This window comes from Dendropsophus ebraccatus, chromosome 4 (genome assembly GCF_027789765.1).
Source record: "Dendropsophus ebraccatus isolate aDenEbr1 chromosome 4, aDenEbr1.pat, whole genome shotgun sequence".
NCBI lineage: Eukaryota > Metazoa > Chordata > Amphibia > Anura > Hylidae > Dendropsophus > Dendropsophus ebraccatus.
In genome coordinates this window covers 134,458,268-134,473,075 of record NC_091457.1, presented here as the reverse complement: position 1 = coordinate 134,473,075, position 14,808 = coordinate 134,458,268, and the positions used below count along the sequence as shown (strand labels likewise).

Below are 14,808 nucleotides of genomic sequence, written 5' to 3'. Positions count from 1 at the left end.
GTGTGGATGTCTGTGTGTATATATATATATATATATATATAGTGCAGTATGTATGTATGTATGTATGTATGCACAGTGTGTATGTCTGTATATATGTATGTATCTATCCAGTGTGTATGTCTGTATGTATGTATATATGTATGTATGCATGTATATATATATATGTACGTATGCAGTGTGTATGTCTGTATAAATATGTATATATATATATATATATATATATGTATGTATGCACAGTGTGTATGTCTGTATATATGTATGTATCTATCCACAGTGTGTATGTCTGTATATATATATATATATATATATATATATATATATATATATATGTACGTATGCACAGTGTGTATGTCTGTATAAATATGAATATATGTATATATGCACAGTATTTATGTATGTATGTATGTATGTATGTATGTATGTTTGCCATGCCGCACAGTAGCTGCTTTGTTTTTTTTTATGGTTAATTGTGTTCAATTAAACTTGATATTAGAATGGCTATTTGCACACACTTGTAGTAACTTTATGGTCATAATCATTGCTTTGAAATTAAAGGGATTATCCATAATTGGAAAAATATGGTTGTTTTCTTCCAAAAACAGTGCCACCCTTTTTCTCAGGTTGTGTGTGGTATTACCATTCCATTCACTTCCCTGGAGCTGCAGTACCGCACCCAAACTGAGGACAAATGTGGTGCTGTTATGGGAAGAAAGCGGACATGTTTATCTAATTCAGCATAACCTCTCCACATGGAGCGTCATCAGGAGGAGGGGGGCAAATTCAGAAGGAGGGCTTATGTCAGACGCTCTTTGCAAAGTCAAACTAGTTGACATGCCGCTTTTAATATAGGACTGGGTTATTAGTATTGTTCTTTGCATAGTAGCCTGCAGCTACTACAGTATAGGCATACGCTTCATATATGGGTGACCATGAGTGTATTTTTAATAGTATCACATAAATCTTCATGTTAAAATTATTCTTTTATTGGGTATTAATAAACGCTATGTTTTAATAATAGGGTCACATCCAAAATTTGAGTGGCCCTTTTGTTAGGGGGGCCCAGACTATACTGTTTGTCTGGTAGATCCTACAAAGAGGAGTCGTGGCCAGAGAAGTCTTCATAATAGCCGAGCAAGAAAAAGAGAACAACTTCAGCAAAAACGTCACTTGCAATTCATGCAGAGAAGACACCTCCTGTAAGTCACTGGATATAACTGCACTGCACTACAATAACTCCTTTAATAATCATCCATTTTACTACCAGCTAAAGTGTCACAGAGACAGCTGCAGCATTGCCATGTATGTAACTTCATGTAACTTCAGCTGGTAATAAAAAGGATGGGGGCGATTTATCAAACATGGTGTAAAGTTAAACTGGCTCAATTGCCCCTAGCAACCAATCAGATTCCACCTTTCATTCCTCACAGACTCTTTAGAAAATGAAAGGTGGAATCTGATTGGTTGCCAGGGGCAACTGAGCCAGTTTCACTTTACACCATGTTTGATAAATCTCCCCCAATGATTTTAAAAATTTACACTGGACTTAAGGTCCTGTCACTTATACCTCCCCCGCACCTGTATGCAGCAGATTATGTTGTTTTTTTGTGTTGAGGGTGAGGTTCAAATAATTAGGAAGTAGTGCGCAGAATTCGCTACAGCATGTCTAGTACAACACTATCAATAATATATCAGGGAGGATATGGTATGTGGGCTGCTGAGGTTTGAGTGCCAGGGCTGATTTTATGTCTCAGTCCGGCCCTGCTTGTGGGTGTTCCCATTGAAACAAAGGGGTACACATTGGCCAGAGATTTACCAGTTGAAAGCTTGTACAATGCAGAAAACCAGCAGCATATCCATTGTGAGAAAGTACCCTGATAAGTAAGGAATAGAGATGAGCGAACCGGGTTCGGGTTCGAGTCGATCCGAACCCGAACGTTCGGTATTTGATTAGCGGGGGCTGCTGAACTTGGATAAAGCTCTAAGGTTGTCTAGAAAACATGGATACAGCCAATGACTATATCCATGATTTCCACATAGCCTTAGGGCTTTATCCAAGTTCAGCAGCCACCGCTAATCAAATGCCGAAATTTCGGGTTCGGATCGATTTGAGCATGCTCCAGGTTTGCTCATCTCTAGTAAGGAAACCTAAGGAAGAAACATATTTTAAAAACCAGAACACATACATTATATATTCGTAGGGTAAAACTCACCATTAATGTCCTGGCCACATTACACCCCAGTGTACCCGCTCCCAGTAACAAGCACTTAGTGGAGATGACTTTCTCTAGATCCAGAGTGGGCACAAGTCTCCAGCGCATCAACTTTAGGTTAAGATCCACTGATGATTCTGCTAATCTGAAAAAGAAAAACATTTGTTTTGGCATAATGTTAATTTTTTTTGTTTGTTTGTTTTTTTTAACTATTTTTATGAAGCAATTCTAAAGAAATTATAAGGTAAAGATGAAATCTAATGTGTGACACTCCTACACTGCAAAACACATGCAAATGTTAAAGAAAACAGCAAGAAAAAGCCATGCTTCTCTCCCCGCTCTTTAGGTGTGTGACCACGATGGGTCATAAACTTACATGAACACAAAATCCTCCCCTCCACAACTGGGTCCAACAGGCGGCGGTCCAGGTAAAAGCAAGTCAAAATGAAGTCCTAAAAATGTATTAAAAAATTACACACTGTTTTTCAGGATCGCACCAATCCCTTTCTCAAGTGTCTTACCTGAGAAAGGGATCGGTGCGATCCTGAAACACGTCGTTTTTAATACATTTTTACGACTTCTTTTTGCCTTGTTTTTTTACCTGGACCTGCGCCTGTTGGACCCAGTTGTGGAGTGGAGGGTTTGGTGTTGCTGTAACTGTTGCCTTGTGGTTGCCTGGGAGTGGCTGCGGTTCATATACCTGCTGTGGTCAAGGGTTGTGCCTTGTATTTGCACAACACCATTTTCTCCCTTTCCTGATGCCCCTCTGCCCGATTTCTGCACTATAGAGCACTGTTTATTTTTGTATTTATAAACTTACATTGGGCGTCTGTCTCTGTCATGCGGCACAGAACCGAGTGGGAATATGCTTAGCGCATGTGGCCGAAAGCAGTCCACTGGGGGACATTTATGGAATATGCTTAGCGCATGTGGCCAAAAGCAGTTCACAGTGTATCGGTAGTGACCTGTAACTACAGCTCGGATGCTGTTCATATAAACAGCTGCAGTAAGCAGGATCGGCTTCTACACTGTGAACTGCATCTGGCCCTATTCACTGTGTTGTACAGGTGCCAGTTGTCTGCATCCTATCAATCACTGACTGATGAGCTATCCAGTCAAAGCTCCCTGTGTCATCAGAAAATGACCTATTATTTAAGTAAAGTTTCTGGGGGACATTTATGATGGCTGCGCCACTGGCATACGCCAGGTAGGAGGTGCAGTTTTGCCCCTTCTCCCCGGTGTACGCCAACCGTATCCCCCACTTGCTTGATGGACAAGGTGGCATGGCATCCTCCTGCGCCTGATTTACCAAGATTTACCTGCTCGCACGGCCTCTGCTTGAAGTTATGCCTGTCCCATAGACTGATTGACATTAGCCGGCTAATTCCGCTGTCTGTCCAAAAAACTGACACGTCGATTCTTTGGGCAGACGGTGGAATTCGCCGGCGACTATCATTGAGTCTATGGGACAGACGGAACTTCAAGCCACAGCATCCAGGCACAAAATGAATGGAGAGGTGGTCCTGCTTTTCTCTGGAAACAGCCGATTGTACACATAGAACGACGTCTCCATTCTCTTCTTGTCTGCATGTGGTGGTTCTCACCTCACTTCATTTATCCGACTATTACTACCCCTTTAAAATAACTAATGTTTCAATATCATAATCACATGATACCCCATGAATTATCATTTCCAGACAATTACCCTGATTTACCTCTTGGGGTCCATACATTCACTAAGGTTCACTATTCGGGGACCCATACCACCTTTTTGGTTTTTTTCCCATCCAACAGCTTTAGGGCAAGCTAAAGAGAAAATGAAAAAGACTTGGTTAAGATAACACTCGTACTCCCCTTTTTTCGTCCACACCATACTCTCCAAAAACCATAAACATAAAAGTGCAAGAAAGATAGATGTAGGAACTTAGAGGGGATTTTTTTCATCCAAAATGACCATATTACTAAAGTGCTTTTAAAAAATATCCTATTCCGACATTACCCTGTCCCTGATGTTCTCTGCGACATTTTGTTCTTATAGGAAATATCTGCTCAGGGGTGGGTCAGCATTGTGGTCAGTGACTGGCCAAGCAAACATTTCCTACAGGAACAAAAAGTAACAGGGTGCAGGGAGTAGTGGTAAGTAGCTGGAACCATGAAGCGTCGGAACAGTAGCTGAAGGAGGCAATTATCATTCAGGGTTTTTTTTAGAGCACCTTCAGTCCATTCTGTATGCCTGAGATACCCTTAAAGAGAGAATTATGAATTTGCTTAAAACAATTATAGTGATAGAAGCAACAATAAAAAAACAAACAAAGGGGGACATTTACTAAAAGGCAGATCGGCCCCTTTTCCATGGTGTACTCCAGCCACATCCCCTGCTTGCCTGATGGGCGGGAAGGGGCGTGGCAAAATGGGGAGGGGTGTGGCCTCTTCTTGTGCCTGATTAATTAAGGTTTTACGCCTAGGCACAGGTGTCTACACCTGATTTTTGCGCAATGCCTGTGCCAGCCGACTGTACTAAGAGGCGTATGCCTCCTAGTAAATCCAGCCAGTATAAATGGGCTGGAGCTTTATGCAAGACTGCTGTACAAGTACCTTAGTCTTAATAAATCTCCCAAAAAGTGTTGTTACAGCACAACAGGGCCTGTACTGATTCCGGCTAATTTAGCACTAGACACCCTTCATAGTGCCCAGCCACACAGTCTGATGGCTGCAAGTGCCACAGTGCAAAGAAAAGCTGTGAAGGAGCCAGAGTACTGCATCCCCTTCATTCTCAAGACTGGTTGGGGTCCCAGAGGTACAATAACCCCTACAATCATAAAATGATGGTATATCCTAGCGACATGCCACCAATCTATGAGACGGGAATGTTTCATGTTGTGCCCACAGCTATGGGAAAATACTGGAAAGCAATGTGTAAGTGTTACTGTCTAGCAATGTTATTTGGGCACTGCACAGTACTATATGGGGGTACAGCACTTGGTACATCATTCATTTCATCCTAAGGTCAACCAAGGACACTTGCACCCCAAGATGCATCTTGCTCTTTGAGTCGTGACCTCAGTTTGCCCAGCATGACATGGCACAAGTTCCAGAAAACTGATCTTTACACTGGCAGAGGACTGCACAAGGAAACTCGCTCTATCCACAAGGCCACCTCCACAGTATAACCACCACAGATGAAACAGAACTTCAAAAAATATAACGTCTTCTGAAGACTCCCTTATCTTCTCATGTCCCGGAATGAAATCTCTAATCTGAGTTTTAATTAAAGAGGAATCGTGCCCGGCATGAAAGCGGGCTACCTTGGCTTTGTGCCACCGGGGGCAGCTTAATTTCAAAGCTGATGCTGTGCTTTATGTCTCTCTCCCCCTGTAGAGTCCGATCTCGGAGGCAGATGACTTCAATGCTCCGTACCTGGCTGCTCCTGCCAACGAAATGAAGAAAATGAGAGGAAAGCGGCAGAACGGATCATAAATTATCTCGCAACTTCACCTTAATAACGTCTGATATTCCTAATAGCGCAAAACTTTTTTTTTTTTTTTTTTTTAGCAAAAACTAATTGGACATTTATTTTAGTTTAATTACTTTCCTGAGAAGGCTGCGGCATTGGGACAGGTGCCTAATCGCCTCTATTAATCTGATGATTCCTCAGACATGATTGAAATTCTGAAGTGATTACAGGAAAAGATTCCTTATAAACAGAAGAAAGATACAGGAAGGATACATATACGGGAGATCGACGCTGTACTAAATACCAGTAATAATGGAAGGCTTACAATATCAGGCACTGGACTCCAAGAAGAGTCCTGACCTGTGAGCAGAATATATTATTCTTTCTAGGCAGTAATTGCTTGGCAACGTATATTCTATGATCATATGACTGATATGTGTATTCGTTTAGGGGGATAAAAAGACTGTTTCTGATAGAAGACAGAAGGTTATGCACACAAGAAGAGAGAATCCATTACGACAGTACTCCATTAGGCTAGCACTAGATGGCGACATGGGTCGCGCAACAGCACATACAATCTAAGGCACGCAACCAAAACATATGTGTGAGCTCGGTGACTTTATTTCAGTTGTACTTGTTGTCTCTCATGCAGTGTACAATAGGAAATTAGGAAAACACTGGGCAAACCAGACATGAATAAAGATTTAGGACTGCTGTTTCAAACAACTTCCCTCCATGTGATAGCCAAGTGATTTCTAACATAATATTTTTAAATCACTTTCTTAAAAGGGAAGTTCACAAAAAAAAATCTTTCAAATCAACTGGTGCCGGAAAGTGCCAGAGATTTGTAATTTACTTGTATAAAAAAATTGTAAGTCTTCCAGTACTTATCAGCTGCTGTATGTCCGACAGGAAGTAGTGCATTCTTTCCGGTGTGACACAGTGCTCTCTGCTGTCACTTCTGTCAGAGACAGGAACTGTCCAGAGCAGTAGTTAATCCCCATAGAAAACCTCTCCTGCCAGCATACTCAACCGTGAGGAAATTGCCGTACTTTCTGTCAAATGGATGTATATATTCTTTTTATGATCAAGCACTTACGGTGGTAGGATGCAAGGCCTTACTCCCATCCCTCCATTCTCCCATTTCGCACTCCTCCCCAACCCCCCCCCCGTCCCTTCCATATTTTTACATGTATATTTCCCTTTTCTTTTCTGTACCCCTCCATGTTTTGCTGTTAAATTTTCAATAAAAATTCAATAAAAAAAGATTGAAAAAAAAAAGAAAAAAGAAAACCTCTCCTGCTCTCCAGCCTGGAAACAATGCACCACTTCCTGCAGGACATACAGCAGCTGTTAAGTACTGAAAGACTTGAGATTTGTTTTTAATAGAAGTGAATTACAAACTGGCACAAGTTGATTTAAAAGAAAACATTTTTTGGATGAACCTTAGGGTTCCTACATGCAATTTTTTTAGCCACCGGTAATCAAATGTCGAACAATCTCTTTATCCCACAGAAACAGCTCTAAAGTCAGGTGTCTCCCTTCTCAGTAATCTGCTGTCTTCTGCCTGTTATTAGGTACAAAATGTCTCTAACAACAACTAGAACAGGACAAATAACGTGTGGAGGTGGGGGGACTCTGGGAAACCATGGGCTGTGCACTGGCAAGGTAAGCCAGTCTGCTTAATTCTCCTGTTATTAAGCATTTTCTCTCTCCACCACTCCCAACTAGGCTGCCATCGTCAAAAATCAGCTCAGTACCATCTTGAAACTAGCTCAGAGATCAAGTTGTAAGGAAGACTTCATTAGGAAAGGGGGAGGAGGGAGATGGAAGAAGGGGTGCCTTCTCAAGGTGACCAGGATAGTTCTAATACTCATGAACACACACATGACAGCTTACCCTGAAGTCACCTCAAACAACAGGTACACTTTGAAGCAAATGTCTCACAAATTTTTATTTTTTTGCTCGGTGGTGGCGTGCTTTTTAAAAATAAACAAAATGCTGCTCGGTTCTTGTGCTTGCCGCCATTTTCTGCTTGCACACTGGCCCTACTCTGGCACACTGGCACTGTGTGCAGGCCTGACGCACTCCAGTGTCACAATAACCTCTCCCCTCGGAGATGTGTCTCTATAACAATCAAGCAGGGGTGCATCCCCGAGGGGAGGGGATATCATCACACCGCAAGGAGCAGCGACTGCCCCCAGTGCTCCAGAAATCGGGCAGCGCTTTGAAGAAAGGGCCACGCATTGAGGATTACCACGGCGTCGCTGAGGAGGTTGAGCAAAAATATTGGTATTGGTGATGGCATATTTGCTTTAAGATTCATAATATATCTAAATGAACTATCCAGAAGTGAACCTTCATATTCCTTAAGTTTATTTTGAAGGAAGCGTGCTATACTGAATCGCCGTGTGAGGACTTCTTCCCCGGAGAATCAGTAACCATTAAATCCACATGAGATCTCTCATCGCAGCAACTAATCAACAAGCAATTAGCACCAGAAAACAACAGCGCAAAATGAGCGACGGCAAAGTTCATTGATATAATTTTACTGCAGCTATTATAAGATAATCAGGCTTGTATAGAGAGAAAGTGGAAAATCTATTGCTATGGAAAGCAAATCTAATCCTAAAATCTTATTAAGAAACATCAATTAGAAGAACGTAAAGGCCAGTTTCACAAGAGCACGGCATGGCTGGATTTATGACTCGGTATTACGGCTGTAGGAGAGCCAGGGTTGGGCCAAGTCAGGAGAGCCAGGGTTGGGCCAAGTCAGGAGAGCCAGGGTTGGGCCAAGTCAGGAGAGCCAGGGTTGGGCCAAGTCAGGAGAGCCAGGGTTGGGCCAAGTCAGGAGAGCCAGGGTTGGGCCAAATCAGGAGAGCCAGGGTTGGGCCAAGTCAGGAGAGCCAGGGTTGGGCCAAGTCAGGAGAGCCAGGGTTGGGCCAAGTCAGGAGAGCCAGGGTTGGGCCAAGTCAGGAGAGCAAGGGTTGGGCCAGGTCAGGAGAGCCAGGGTTGGGCCAAGTCATGAAAGCCGTGACTGAGCCAAGTTATGAGAGGCTTATTACTCCCATGCAAGAGGATACTTTGGCCACTTTCAAAAGGTAGCATTTTGGTCAGCAATGTACTGTTTGTAAGACAAAACTAAGAAGCAAACTTATGTTGTTGTGAACCCACTCATGATTTATCCTTGAGGAGACCACCAAACTCGCTTATAGAGTCTTATAGGCCTTGCAATGCTCAACTGGGAAAAATTATGCAAAGTAGCCCTTATTCAGAAGGTACCATACATTAGCATCTCTGCAAGTCAAATAGCCAAGAATCTTCACCAGAAAGAAGAGTGACCCATCTGCAGACAGATATTTTGGGGTCCTTGCCCCTTGTCAGTATAGAGCATGGTCCTGGCTAGCTGACAGGCCATTGTCAAGTGAAAAAGGTCTCCTTGGGGAAGGTGTCAAACTGGTTTGTGAGGTCTGAAGGTCCCCATACACCTTCAATAACTGATGGCAGAACGATCAATCAGCTGTCACTTATCTTTGTATCTTTGAATGTAGTAGCATGCAAGCACGCACCACCCACGCACGCTTTTCGTCAAAGCAGCACTAAAGCTTTGCTGCAGTCACCCAGCCCCTCTCCCCCGCTATTTCGTATATTCTGAATAAAGCCGGATTGTCTGTTCATAGTGAGTGCCGTCTGTTATCTCTTTAACATATTATTGGAGATGAGCGAACCTCGAGCATGCTCGAGTCGATCCGAACCCAATCGTTCGGCATTTGCGGTGGCTGCTGAAGTTGGATAAAGCCCTAAGGCTATGTGGAAAACATGGATATAGTCATTGGCTGTATCCATGTTTCCAGACAACCTTAGAGCTTTATCCAACTTCAGCAGCCACCGCTAATCAAATGGCGAATGATCGGGTTCGGATGGACTCGAGCATGCTCAAGGTTCGCTCATCTCTACATATTATACTGTGGATGGTTCCTAAGTAGCCCAGATGGCAATATCCCTTTAAGAACATGTATGCATACCCTGACACACATTTCCAGTTGATGCAGCATGGATTAACCCATTCCGTGGGCCTAATTTGCAGCCAAGCTATCAACGTGGCCTACAAACTACAGCATACAGCAAATACAACGTCTGAAGATGTTCACAATACTTTGTACATTGACGCAATTGCCCTCATTAAGACAACAGGAAATTAAATGCAATATTACATCCACATCCAACAAAAAAGCTCTGTTCTACCAATACAAAGACGATACTATGAAACCACCCATGTTGGGTCCTTTCTATTATTTTTAATTATCTTCCAATAGGAGCAGAGAATTTCAGGTCATTATTTGTTCATTTCTGAGAAATTCTCCGGGATTTATTTAGAAGGTGTCGTCATTGCCACTGGAGGACTAGAAAATAATGTGCAAGGTGTTGGATTTTTACCCGACAAGTGGAGCGCTGAGCCTTAGCTGTCCTTGAATAGAATGAATGGAAGACGGTTTTATGAGGACTTGATGTTTTTTTCTATCTTTCATCTTTCAAAAGAAGCGACCGTCTAAATATATTTAATGGTTAATGTTATTAATGGCTCGGAATACAGATAATGCACAGCCTCATTGCCTCATCTCACAGACCTCAGAATAAAGTTCCTACAATAGTTTTTACAGTAACTTCAGGACAACCTGTTTACCCCGACCATTTACATGGACACTTATGACTTCAGACGACGGCTGAACATAAAGCCACTTAATGTTCCTCTTAGCTTCATATAAATGAGGCTTTTAGAGGAAACATCTTAGGTCAGGTACAGCCTCTGAGTGATCGAAAATAAAGCAGATGTCTCACCACTTTAACACTTTTCCTGGTGAAGTAGTGGATAGAAAATGAACTGGCAGCCCGATCCAACATACAAAAAAAAAAAACATAGGTATATGTAGAAAGGTTCAGAAATTCTCTAATATCAATGTAACTTTGTGGCCACCATGCTGTTTGAAAGGGGTACTCTGGCGGATTTTGTTTTTTAATTTACTAATGTCAGAAAGTTACAAATTAGAAAATTATTTCTGTTAAAAAAAGCCTCAATCTTTCCAGTACTTATCAGCTGTTGTATGCCTATTTCCTCCAGTATCCTTCTCTCTCCAACACAAAGACTAAAAAGTTTTAGAAAACTTTTTTCTAATGTGTATTGGGGCCCTACGGCACAGGAAAGCAGATGCATTGCTCCTTGTACTAGATTAGTATTTTGCTTTGGGTCATCCCTGTTTCAACTATGTCTGGCATTTGGGAACACAGCCTTATAACAGGTAATACAATACTGGGAACATTAAAAGACAGTACCAGTGTAACGCTGCGAGCACCAACACATTTCTCAGAGGCCATCCGGGATATTGAGCTAAAGTGCATGGGTCATACACTCCAAGAGTTACCTAGGAAAAAAGAGACATGGATACCTTCAGGTCCAGCAAGCAGATACATTATCATTAAAGGAAACCAGTCACCCCCCCGTGCCTTGGTGAAGGCCGCCCGACCCCTGCTAGAGACCCTTATACTTACCCCAGTCCCGCTCCTGGAGCCGGTCCCGGGACGAGTCAGACGCCCATAGAGAATGAATGGCTCCATTCATTCTCTATGGGCGTCGGACTCATCTCAGGAGCGCGTGCGCCGGGCTCCCGATGGGGGTGACAGGTCTCCTTTAAAGGGGGTTCAAGTGAAAATATATAACAGGATAGGCTGTCAATGTGTGACTGATGTGACTGGCAGTGTACTGACTGTACAGCCAGCTGTTCTGCTTATCCGCGGTGAGCAGAGCTGAAAGCAGCTTTCTCTGTGCACATTCAGTGTTGCACTACAGCACATATGATGTCTGCTTATTTACCTTGCTCTTATCTGTACAGAATTCCTGAAAGTTCCGCAAGGAAGAAATAGAAAAAGAATCCCCGGTGTAACGGATTAAGAAGTAAGATTGTGGAGCACCTCCTTCCGCTTGACAGAAACCATCATAGGCGTTCTGGAATTCTAGCACCTGTGAACGGAACCATAATCGCAGAATTAAAGCAGATGTCTTGTCAACACCTTAAACATTTTTGATAGATGAGTCCATCTTGGAAGTAGCAGCCAAAGCATTCAGTGGGGGATGTACAGTCTCTGTACAGTATATCCTAAACACATAAAGGACCCCGGGTGGTATGGTAGCTATAGGTTGTTTATTATTTTCTTGTGGGGCAGAAGACACTGACCAGTAATCTACCTCTATTATCTTCATGTGCTGGGCTGTTTTTGTGTAGTCTTTAGGGGACATTTATGAATCCAGGATCTCCGGAGCTGACACAACCCGGCTGATGGACTGGCCTCTCAGCAAGTCAGTAACTGGCGTGGGACAGCGCTCTAGTCACTGACTGGCTGAGCGGCCAGTCCATTAGCTGAGAAAGGCCTTTCCCCCCAGTCATGATGTCATCACAACTCAGGGAAAATGCCTTCCAGCGGGGGTCCCGCAGTTGCTGTAGCTGCTCACCGCAGGCACTAGGAGAGGTAAGTCAGTACTTGTAATCAATTTCCCCCCTCCTGGAGGTATTTTTGCAGATACAGTCATTTGGCAAACTTGTCTCCTTCTGATATGCTGCTCCTTCCCTCCCCCTGTTGACAGCTTGTTGTCTAGGTTACTTACCATCGCTCTGCTCTAAAAACTGTGGTCTGGCTGGTGTATATATAGATATTGTATACATATTTATTTTATACAATATATATACACAATATTTGCAAAAAATATTGACAAACTTGACAAGCCATACAAGTATAACTACATTAGATGAGATGGTAATACCCCTTTAAAAATTACAGATCATAGAAACTGCAGAATTGCTGTTTTTCTTCTACTTATCCCTCAAATTAAAGGGGTGCTCCAGCATGGGGGCACTTTTTTGGGGGGACCGGGGAGGAGGTGGCTGAAATAAAAGACGTCCACTTACCTCCCTGGTTCCAGCGGCGGGTCCCGCATCACGGCGCTCCGGTGCATGGTTCCCGGCCGCTTCCGGGTGTCTGACGCCGCCCAAGACGCTACGTCTCAGGGCCGCTCAGCCACTCAGTGAAGGAGGTGGGATCCGAGCGGACTTCAAACGGATCCCGCCTCCTTCACTGAGTGGCTGAGCGGCCCTGAGTTGTAGCGTCTCGGGCGGCGTCAGACACCCGGAAGCGGGACCCGCCGTTGGAACCGGGGAGGTAAGTGGACGTCTTATTTCAGCCACCTCCTCCCCGGTCCCCCCAAAAAAGTGCCTCCATGCTGGAGCACCCCTTTAAAGCTTTTCCTAATTCATTAAATGTACCTAAAATATTGCCATAATGTACTTGCACTGACGTTATGTTAGTCTTTATTAGAGCCTAGCGTTGCATTCAGATGTCTGCTGGTTGTTTTTCCATATAATTTATGGTCTGTCAACAGTTTCTGTACAAGCAAGGAATGCTGGGAGATATCATTAAAGCTCAGAGAACTGTGACAGAGGTTGTGAATGAGAACGGGCAATAAGACGTGATCTAATTCAGAATCAATACCAGAGAGATAAAGTCAGGCTCTTGTTAACTCAATCTAACGTTAATGTACATGACATCATATCTGCTAGTAAACTGTGGGGTGTTCTTCTATACAATACAGTTTTCTGCATCACTAGACTGAAATTAGAGGTTTCTGAGAAAGTGAACATTACCTGAGTTTTAGAAAACTTCTCCCCAATAGACACTGGCGGCTTTATCAGTTCAATCCCATCGGAAAGGCACAATGCAGGAAAACAAAACCAATAATAGAAATGATACTTCTTTAAATCCTGCAATAAAACAAATCAGAAATATATAAAAATGAAAAAAAAGGACATTTTCACTTTGCCATTGCCCATGCTGCAGAGAGTACAGTCTGTTTGAATTCTACGAATGACGATACTGCAGGAAGATGACAGCACTCCGTCCAGATAAATTATAAATGGGTTTTATTAAAGCGGACCTGTCAATAGCGTATTGGTGTCTAAAATAAAGGCGGTGTACAATAGAGCCTCTTACCCTGGATCAGGAAAAATAACTCTTATTATAATCCGCCACTCCAGTGCCGAGATATAAGTTTATAACTTTATACAAATTAGGATACAAAGCACACATGGTGCTCCATAGACTGCCAAAGCCCAGCAATGTTTAGCCTGTCAATATAAATAGAGTGTGTGTCTATTTGAAGTCATAGTGGCGTTAGTTAGGAGAAAGCAACACAAAACTGACAGTGCTGACAATGTACATTGTACTTTACACTGTCGGCTATAGTGATCTGTAATGCAGGCACACCAGACTGTGCTCGCGTTCCAAATCAAAAGAAGTGAAGTTCATCCGGCCGGTACTACCGTACAGGCCGACGTGAAGTTCACTGACAGCAGCCGTTCTGTGTCACCGAAAGGCCGCTGTCTTACAAAGTTTGAACCGGACCTTAAGGTATCACTGTCGTAAAAATTTTTTTTACAGAAATCAATAGTACAGGCGATTTTAAGAAACTTTGTAATTGGGTTTATTAGCCGAAAAATGATTTTTTATCATGAAAAAGCAGCTCTCCCCCTGTCTTTTGGTTTTCCTATGGAGAGAGAAAGTAGAGGTACCAAAACAGGACAACAAAGAGTTAATTTACATTCTCATCACAGGCTCTCTCCTCTGCAGTCACCACTGACCTCTCTGACCTCTGAATAGCACTCTGAATAGCTCCCCCACTGTGTTATCCTTTGTTCTCAGCTGCCCGCTAATCTCGCTCCTTCCTCCCCCCCCCCTCCCCTCTCCATAGCTCAGACAGGATCAGACTAATGAAAAAACAGTCGAGATTTCCTGATTCTGAGCAGTGGATGAGAGAGAGGAGAGGAGGATGGGACCTGGGGAAAGTCTTTTTAAATGCAGATAATGGCATATTTGCCTAATAAACCCAATTACAAAGTTTCTTAAAAATCGCCTGGACTATTGATTTCTGCAAAAAAAAAAAATTTAAACGACAGTGACTCTTTAAAGCTATTAGAGTTTCTTATAATCAATTGTACTATTCTGCAAAGTTGTTTTAAATTACAGTTACACTTTAAGGCTATGTTCACAACGGCCGTGATTAACACAAAAATATATGTAACATTGCCACCTATGGAATCC

At 42.9% G+C, this 14,808-nt stretch overlaps 1 protein-coding gene across 3 annotated transcripts in view; it reads right to left on the bottom strand.

The window, feature by feature from the left end:
* The window catches only part of ATG7 (autophagy related 7), a 174,341-nt gene that overhangs the window by 145,704 nt on the left and 13,829 nt on the right, over positions 1 to 14,808 (bottom strand). For all 3 annotated transcript variants that reach the window (XM_069968819.1, XM_069968820.1, XM_069968822.1), the window contains 6 exons: positions 13,356 to 13,472; positions 11,534 to 11,680; positions 10,996 to 11,084; positions 5,516 to 5,637; positions 3,926 to 4,016; positions 2,211 to 2,355 (listed from right to left, as the gene is read on the bottom strand). In XM_069968819.1, coding sequence (XP_069824920.1) covers positions 2,211 to 2,355; positions 3,926 to 4,016; positions 5,516 to 5,637; positions 10,996 to 11,084; positions 11,534 to 11,680; positions 13,356 to 13,472 — 711 coding nt within the window. The remainder of the gene's footprint in view (positions 1 to 2,210; positions 2,356 to 3,925; positions 4,017 to 5,515; positions 5,638 to 10,995; positions 11,085 to 11,533; positions 11,681 to 13,355; positions 13,473 to 14,808) is intronic.